The 9,675-nt window shown below is 42.4% G+C and overlaps 1 protein-coding gene across 1 annotated transcript in view; it reads right to left on the bottom strand.

The window, feature by feature from the left end:
- Window positions 1-559, bottom strand: part of LOC102375853 (guanylate cyclase soluble subunit beta-2-like) — a 27,639-nt gene extending 27,080 nt beyond the window's left edge. The window contains exon 1 of the mRNA XM_025200446.1: window positions 530-559. Within this exon, the coding sequence (XP_025056231.1) occupies window positions 530-559 (30 nt within the window). The remainder of the gene's footprint in view (window positions 1-529) is intronic.
- Window positions 560-9,675: the final 9,116 nt, after the last annotated feature.

The following is a 9,675-nucleotide window of genomic DNA, read 5'->3' on the forward strand; positions in this document are numbered from 1 at the left end:
TGAGCCGTGGGCGCTCGGCCCGGCCCGGCCCCCCTCCCGGCTCCCCGCAGCCCCGCGCAGCAGGGACGGGCCCGCCTGGGTTCTCTGGTCCCCAACTGGAGCAACGCCAGGGCTGGGATCCAGCCCCCCAGGGCCGGACACAAGCATGAGGGAAGGAGGGAGGGGGTCGGCCCCGGACAGAAAGGGGGCCCAGCCCGAAAATGGTCGTTTTAAAAATTATTATTAGCATTATCTCTGGTGAAAGCGGGGCCTGATACTCAAAGTTTGCCCCGGGGCCTCTGTACTGTGGCCATATGTTGGGGTGCATGGGCACCTCCTGACAGACCACGCTCCCCACTTCGGCGACGAGCAGGGGGGGCAGGCAGGAGCGCCAGCCAGGCAGTGGGAGCGCCAGGTGTAGTCCTGTGGCTACTTCGCCATGGGCAAGACCCGCAGGAAGGGCCACGGGGGACCCGCAGGAAGGGCTGGCTCTAAGCCTTGAGGCACCTTGAGCTGGAGCAGCCCCCGCTTCCTGCCTACAGCCTCCAACGTGTGATTGCTCATCTGCAATGGGCGCCATGGGGCCACAGGGCATCAGAGACCACAGGGCACGCTGGGCCGCCCATGGCATCTCTCTGACAGGAGCCCATTGTCCTCTGGGCCTGGCAGAGAGCTCACCCCGGTCTGACTGGGCCTTTGTTCCCTCAGGCACTAGTGAAGGAGACTGTCACTCATTGAGGCAGGGCTGGGTTAGCCCTAATGTGTGTGGGTCAGGACTGCAAAGGTAGAAAGCTAGGCTGGGCCCAAGAAGGCCTCAGCTGCAGGATGTAGCAACTTTGTTCCAGTTGTTTGGCAATACAAGCACCCTACAAAAAGGTACTGCTTTTTTACTGACCAGCATCTAAGACTCATGGGGCATCTGCCAAGCTTGACAAGATTTTACTGATCTCTGCATCCCAGCTCTAATTGAGCCTCCCCTTATTCCTCAAAGGACCAGCATCCATCACCATAGTACTTTTCTTGTCCAGAGGGCTGAACGGTGGTTTGAACAGGTTATGGGAAGACAAACCACTTGGCAGCTGTAGTGCATCCTCATAATTTCTCTGAAACAGAAATCAAAATCAGTTGCATGTATTCAGCAAGAGCTGAAAGGACTAGAGCCAGCAGCCTCCTCCCTGGTTTAGGAGGTGGCACATTCAGTGCAGACATTGTGCATACCCACTGGAACATGGCAGCATTGCCATCAAGTTCAGTTTGACCAGCTCAGCCAGCTCACCTCTGGGGACATTCCAGTGACATTGAGTCTGATTCATATTTTATTTCATGTTGTTTTCTTTTAGTGCCTGGATTCAAAGCAAACACAGCAGCACAAGGAAAAAGCCAGGGTTTTATCCTGTTACTTCAGCCGGTTGAAAGGGTTTATTTCTAATGGGATCCAAGCCAGAACCCACAGCAGCAACCTGTACACTGGGGGCTGTGTTCCTCCCCATTGTGTAGCTTACAAGTCTAATGCTGATTTTCTTCTTAGGAGTTTACTCGGTTATGTATCCAGTGCTCTGCTTGTTCATTTTTGTTTGAGTGAAGTCATTCAACCCCCCTGGGAACCAATGCTTTAAGACAGACATCCCCACGATTTTTCAAACAAGCAAATTTTCTTCCTGTCAACTACCTTGTGACTTGCCCCCTAGAGGGGGCCCTTTCCCTGTTTTGAACTGAGGAGCAGCCTACATAGAAGGAAAATAATGCGCATTCATCTAGGGGTATTAAATGATTCTTGGTGAATAAGGAGGAAATATATATTGATTGTTTATAATTAAAATTGATCTCTTTGTACAACCTGCACCCTGTTATGATCATAGAAACAGGACTTAAGAGTTAGATTCTTACCAGGATGCTGACAGCATTTAGGTGCCGGTCGCTTGAGGTGCTTAATTCTTTTTGCCACAACTTTTGAGGATTCAAAACTGTTCCTTTATACTTTGAAATGGAAACCAGAACTTCAGAATGTTTTCAAGAAAATAAATAGTGAAAAGCCTGACTACCAGAAACTTTTCTGTCACAAAGGCAAGTGGAATTTTTTGGCTTCATTGACACAGTATTTTTTAATGTTTTGGCACTGGCCATGCTACCCTTCCACTCCCCACACCAAGTTCAACTTTAAAATACCAAATAACTTCTTTGTTTTATATTGTGCCATCCCTCTTCCCTCTGCCAGTGGTGCCAACCTCAGCCATCCATTAGTCAGTTTCTCATACCAACACCTACATACCCTTCTGCTTTACCGCATGAATTACTTTTCCTGATCTCACGTACAAGGCTTCTACTACCTCCAACACAAATAAGATCTTTGTGAAAAACTCCTGCTGGTGTGACCCATACAGAAACGATGCATATGTAACTTTATTTGAACAAGATGCAGTTAAGTATGAGCTGTCCACCTTCCTAATAACGCTGTGCCCCTCTCACCTACCTTTGCTTGATTGTTTTCTTACACTGTAAGATCCACAGTGAGGCTCTTTATTTCTCCTTGGAAAATGTATAGTAGATTGTGGGCACTATTAGAACACATCACAAATATTAATCAGGAATTTGTGTCCTATGTATTCCAGATATCTGCAGACTCCTGTCTCAAAGCTTCCCACAACAAAATTAGTTATATTTGTCTTATATCTATTTCTGGCCATGGTCCCAAAGCTAGAAATCTCAGAGACCTCCTTGATTTCAAATTTGCAAGACTTTTTCCTTCAGTGTATATTTTGCCTACTGGTCTGTCTGCTGGGAAACTATGCAACACTTTGTGATTACTTCAAATCCTACCCAATTTATGGCCCGTTCTAATACAGGCAGTCCTCGGACTTACGACACAATTGGTTCCTGAAAACCACATCTTAAGTTGGAACGTTGTAACTCAAAACTGATTTTCCCATAGGAAACAATCTTATAAATGGGGGATTGGCTCCTGAATCAAGGCCCAATACCTTATTTTCACCAAAAATAACCCAGAATTTTGTACTAAAAAAATTATAGATGAGTAATATAGCTACATTAATGTATTTATATTGTAAATAGCAATTATACTGATTTGGAAGGACTTCTTTGAGGTGACTTTGCTGGACTTTCTGAAGGGCTCTTGGTTGGATGTTTTGAAGGGTTCTTGGCTGGAGTCTTCTCAGGAGTCTTGGATGCAGGGTTTTCTGGAGTCTTGTCTGCTTTTTTAAAGAAAGTGTCCAAGGAAGTTTGGACAGATGTTCTCCAGGGAGATGGGGGACACAGCAAACTTTTTCTCTGGTGTGGCATCGTGTCAGAACAAGTGTTGTAAAGTCAAAACTGACGTCAGAAAGTTGAAACAGGGTGTCAATTTATAAACTTTGTCAGTGCGAAACGTTGTAAGTTGAGGACTGCCTGTATCTATCTCTTCAGGCTTCAGCAGACCCAGAATAACCTCTTCTTATATAATTCTGTTATTCAAGATATGAAAATTAATCAGCCCTATTAATCAGCCACAGTTAATGTTACCTTCTAATCCAGGCATTTTTATATTCAAACTTTTGCATAACCCAAAATTAAGCTTTATGTGCACAACTATGATGCGCACATAAATCCTGCAGTCTAGCATCCAGTTACCAATTTATCACCTCAAATCAATTTTTATTTTTTACACCTGCAGAATCTAGAGCTGAAAATTTCTATGTAAAGAGTTTATATATATATATAGTGCTTTTAAGGACCACATTGAGACTCTAGAAAATGGAGGCCAGTTTGTCACAACTGCTTCAGGAACAGTAACACTTCAGCACTTAGAATTGCATTTCTCTTAGAATGTATTTCACTTTCGCTTCTGAATTTTTGTTTTGGGGTTTTTATTTCTGTGCTACATTGTAATGAAGCAACTTCCCAGCAAATGGAATGTTGGCTTTGTAGAAACCAAGTAATCCTACCACTAAAGTTATTTATAGCTTGGGCAGCATTTGTTGTTTAGCACTTATGGCTTCTAGCATTTGTTCTTATTCAAAATAATATTTTTGTATAGATGTGCAAATCTGCTTTAGTCGGGAAAGGCTAGCTATTATAACTGTTAATTACCTTATGGGATGGGCATTTAACTTACATACCCAGCTACAATTGCTTAATTACACCTAGAAAACAACTAAAAATAATCTAGTTATGAGACCATGAGATACACAATTTCAATTTAATATTCCAGCCAATTGATATAGATACAGATCGTATATTAAATTATTCTATTCTGTTTTGTTCTATTCTGTTCTATTCTATACATTTAACTTCACCTCATTATGAGCTATGTCTCTGATTTCTGTTTTTTATATACATAAGCCCCTTGTTATTCCATTGTATATTAGTGTAAATGACTGAAATTAGAAGTGATGAATCATGAAACCCAGGTTACAGAAAATGATAGGCGTGTAAGAAATGCTACTATTGAAAATGAAGGTTACCATGAAAAACAATCTTTATCATGTATTTAAAATGTCAGATGTAACATTGGAACATTGAGAACACTGAGAACCTGAGAACTAACACCAGTACATATTAACTTTATTTTTCTTTCTAGTAATATACAAAAAATAATAAAGTGATTTTAAAATTATTCATATAGCGACAGGCAACCCTTGGAAAGGCTACCCAAAATTCAAATATATATCTGAATTCCACATCCCACAAGAGTTAGAGAAATTTATCATTTATGCATTATTCATTGGTTTAATATAATATAAACTATTTGCCACACTTCATGATGTGCAGTTGGTCACCCTAGTCACATGGCACTGTTTCAGCTCCATTACTAGATTGGAAATGAAACTTTTTTAAACAAAAGCTGCTACTAACTGTTGCAAATCTCATCTTGAGTTGTTTGACTAGGTCCTACCAATCTACCAATGAACTCTGGTAAGTGAGACTGACTCTCTATAAACCAGTTCACATGCAGGTGAATTACATTAATTATGATATCAAAAGTGGTTGTCTTTCACTATGAAGGACAAAGACAAATTTATCTTACCTACTGCAAGAAGATTTTATTTTTGCAGATGTAAAATGCCTTACATTTGAAGCAGGTATCCAGGTTGTAGCCATATTGGTTTAGAGCACAGGTTTCCAAACTGTGTGCCGTGACACATTAATGTGTCAGCGGCAGTGTGTAGATGTGTCGCGTGAAATGCAGAAAATTTTGCGGAAGGGCACCGCGGAGCTCCCTTACTCGCGTCTGCTTCCCTTGGCCCCTCCCCCGAAACTGAATTACTGTGTCGCGAAATGATGCATGTCTAAAAAGTGTGTCACCAACATGAAAAGTTTGGAAAGTTCTGGTTTAGAGGAAAAAGTAATCAAGGCTCACGGACAGAGGTGATATCCTCCTGTGAGGCTGTGATGAGGATTGCTGAGACTCCTTACCAACTAAGAACTGCTGCCCAGGGTGGGTTTCCATCTATTGACTCCTCTGTGAAATCCTATGAAATATGAACTTTCATTTCTACCCAGGAGAACTTTTACAATCTTTTCTCTGATGCCTGATGAAGGGTGTTTGTGCCTGAAAGCTTGCGACTAAAGAATTTTTTTTGCCAAAATCTTGTTGGTCTAATAAAAGATATCATCTCTGTCCATGAGCCCTGATTGTTTTTTTTACATTTTAGGCATACCTCATTGCATTTCCCATTATTTTGTTTTTAACTTGTATTCAGTTCTCCTTGTCTATATTCAGTAATAATAATAATAATAATAAAAACAACAACAATAATTACAGCATATCAGCAGCAAAAGGAAATTTCATCTTCTGTCCAGGCAATGGAACCAGTATGATTTTGCTGCAGAAGGCAAAGTCTAGATCCAGGAGGTCTGCCTATTTTCAGAAAGTTTCATGTAGGGTAACAAAAGTAGGATGGGAGCAGAGAATGGTCTGGGACAGGCTTTGTAGGTTTCCTGATCCTCTCCCGTGGCTGCACCATGTTGAGAAGGCACAGGGCATCTTCACTTGAAGCAGGTGCTATCATCCAATAGTGGCATTTTGGGTATGAATAGCTTTCCCTGCCCCCTTGAAACCAGCCAAGCTTCTAATACTGCAGAGTGGCACAAGGATTTGGGCCCCATAGCCTGATTCTTGCAAATATCCTTTGATATCTTTCCCCCATTATTTACAATGAATGAGATATATGAAGGGAGACTAGTTGGTCCAGCAGTATACTGTTAGTTCTAGATTTCATAGATTTCATAGACATTAGGGCTAGGAAGGACCTGAGAAGATCACTGAGTTCAGCCCCCTGCCCCAGGAGCAGGAAGTCAGCTGGGGTCAAAGGATCCCAGCAAGATAAACATCCAAATGTCTCTTAAAGGAGTACAGAGTAGGTGCTTGCACCACCTCCGACGGCAGTCTGTTCCAGACCTTGGGGGCTCAGATAGTAAAAAAGTTCTTCCTTATGTCCAGCCTGAAACGGTCTTGGAGGAGTTTGTGACCATTTAATCTTGTCATTCCTTGGGCGCTCTGGTGAACTGGCGTTCCCCCAGATCTTGATGTACACCCCTTATATACTTAGAGGCAGCCACCAGGTCCCCCCTGAGCCTGTGCTTTTCCAAGCTGAAGAGTCCCATAGCTCTCAGCTTCTCATCATAAGGTCTGTTTTCCTGCCCTCTGATCATGCATGTGGCTCTCCTCTGGACTCTCTCAAGCTTCTCCACATCCTTTTTAAATTGAGGAGCCCAGAACTGGATGCAGTACTACAGCTGTGGCCTCACCAAGGCCAAGTACAGTAGGAGGATGACATCCTAGGATTTGCTTGAGAAGCATCTATGGACACAAGCCAGAGTTTTGCTCGCTTTACCAGCTGCAACATCATACTGATGGCTCATATTCATCTTGTGCTCAATCATGACCCCCAAGTCCCTTTCAGCCATGGTGCTAGCAAGCGTAGCACTGCCAAGCCTATAAGCATGCTGCGAGTTTTTCTTCCCAAGGTGGAGTACCTTGCATTTTTTGGTGTTGAACGCCATCAAGTTTTCATCCGCCCATTTTCTGAGCCTGTCAAGGTCGGCCTGGATCACCCTCCTGTCCTCAGGTGTGGATGCTTTACCCCAAAGTTTGGTGTCATCGGCAAACTTGGCCAGTCCGCTTCTGATACCAATGTCCACATCATTAATGAAGATGTTAAAGAGTATAGGCCCAAGGACAGAGCCTGGGAGAACCCCACTGGTCATGGCGCACCACAATGATTGACTTCCATCAGCTACCACTCTCTGGGTCCAACCAATTCCCCAGCCAGTGAAGTGTGATGCAGCCAATGCCACAGTTGGCCAGTTTTTCTATGAGATGATCATGGGATACCAGATCGAAGGTTTTTTTTAAATCAAGATATATGATGTCAACCTCTTCTCCCTTGTCCAGGTGACGTCACCTGATTGAAGGAGATGAGATTGGTCAGGCAAGACCTACCCACAACAAACCCATGCTGGCTATCCCTCAGGATGTTTCCATCAGCCAGTTTGTCAAGAATAGTGTCTTTGATAATTTTTTCCAAGATCTTCCCTGGGATAAAGGTCAGGCTGATGGGACTGTAGTTCCCCAGATCTACTTTCCTCCCTTTCCTGAAGATAGGCCCCACATTGGCCTTCTTCCAATCTTCGGGCACTTCACCTGAGCGCCACGAGTTCTCGAAGATCTGTGCCAGTGGCTGAGCTATGATGCTTGCCAGCTCCATAAGTACCCTGGGGTGTAAACTGTCTGGGCCAGCTGACTTGAAGGTGTCCAGCCTATCAAGGTGTTCCTTCACATGGTCTACATTGATGAAGGGTAACAATTCTCCCTCACCCTGGCCATCCTGTGCTGTACTGAGCAGAGCCGTCCCTTGGGGCTGGTGAAAAACTGATGCAAAATACCCATTAAGCAGGTTGGCTTTTTCCTGGGTTTTGGTTGTCAGTTCCCCCATATGGTTTAGAAGGGGTCCAATGTTACCCTTGCTTTTCCTCCAGCTCCCCACATATCTAAAAAGATGGTTCTGCTATAGTTCTTCTCTCTTTGTGATATAAGATTCATTAAACAAGACATTATTTGGCTGAAAGCGAGAGGTTTTAGCCTTGTCAAAGATATTTATATGCCCCTTCTATTCGAAGTACTTGCATCAAGAGCCAATTTCTCACAACAGTTTATGCTATACCAATACTCTTGAAAATGAACTGTACCCTTGAGATGCCTTACATGCGTAAACAAAAGAAATGATCTGTTTGTGGGAAATGATCTGTTTTATGTGTATTTTTCAGCTAAACAAGGGATGCACATTCAAAATACAGCAATTTAGGACTTCAGGTCACAACAACAGGGGCTGTGTCTATCAAACTATGGGAGCATAGACAATGTCCGTCTTTCTGAAGATGTTGTGTAATTTTTTATTTCTTTTCTTTTTCTTGGGCATGTTTACACATGCATTTACTGCACAGTAACTTACTGTGCAATAACTTACTGAGCAGTAAGTGGTTTTTAGACCGGCATCAACATGTGTAGACATTACAGCGCAGTAGTGCTGTATGTGCACCAGCTTGTTAGTAAAGTTACTCCCAAGTCAGTCTACACAAACAGGGTCATTGTGCAGTAAGGCATCTAACATGCCTTACTATGCAGTAACTAGTCAGAAGTAAATTTGGTATCTGCATCATCCACATAGCAAATTTATTCCTGAGTCAGTGTACATCACCATAATTACTGTGCAGTATGGTTGCATACGTGCAGACGCATGCCTGTACTGCACAGTAACCTAACTTACTGCATAGTATCGGTGCATGTGGAGACACGCCCCTTGTGTAATAATTGGTAAAAATGAAAAAATACATGTTATTTGCTATGATATAGTGGCCACTCCCCAAAATGTTCACCTGCCTGAAACAGTTCACATTCTAAACATTTCAGTCTGGAGCCCAAAATACAATAGCAGAAACAAGATACTTTCTCCAAATGATTCCCAGCAATCATTCCAACAAGGCCCTTAGCACACATGCCTCTTTAACCCACTTTGCTCTGAATATATTCTAATAACAGCCCTTCAGCTATCAGATGTTTATAATTGAATCAGAATTCACTGCCATGTTTCAGGCTGCTGGAAAAGAAAAAAAAAATCCTTTTACCAAAGGCAGAGAAATCTACTAAGAGGTTATTTATGTATATGGGTGGTTTTCCAGGCTTTCATGCTACCAAACCATCCAAAAACCTGAAAGATTCTAGATTATGAGTACAAATAAACCCAAAAGTTGTGCTGTTCTTCATATTTTAAATAGCTACATTTCTGAACTATATATTAAAAAATGCAATGACTTAATGGTTTAGACTCAAGGCACCCATCAGTAGACTTAAGGCACCCCTCCAAAAATGGCAGCTCTTACCTTTCACTTGTTTCTTTACTACAAAAAATAATAGAGCAATTATTTTATTGAAAAGAACTCAGACCACACAACAGTTTGAATATTTTTGATATTATTGATTCCTATTTGACATTTCTGGGTTTCTCTTGGGAAACATGTATAGGTGTTTGTGCACATAACAATGCTTAAAAGGGTCTCCTGGCACCCCAGGGTGATGCAGCACCCTGGATGAGAATCCATGGTTTAATTCTTTAATTTTTCATTCTTTCTTGAAAACTATGGACAAAATGTACCCACCAGGCCAGCTAACTAATTCCATTGATATCAGTGAAATTGCACCAG

The sequence above is a fragment of the Alligator sinensis genome, unplaced genomic scaffold, assembly GCF_000455745.1.
Source record: "Alligator sinensis unplaced genomic scaffold, ASM45574v1 scaffold596_1, whole genome shotgun sequence".
In the NCBI taxonomy this organism is placed as follows: Eukaryota; Metazoa; Chordata; order Crocodylia; family Alligatoridae; genus Alligator; species Alligator sinensis.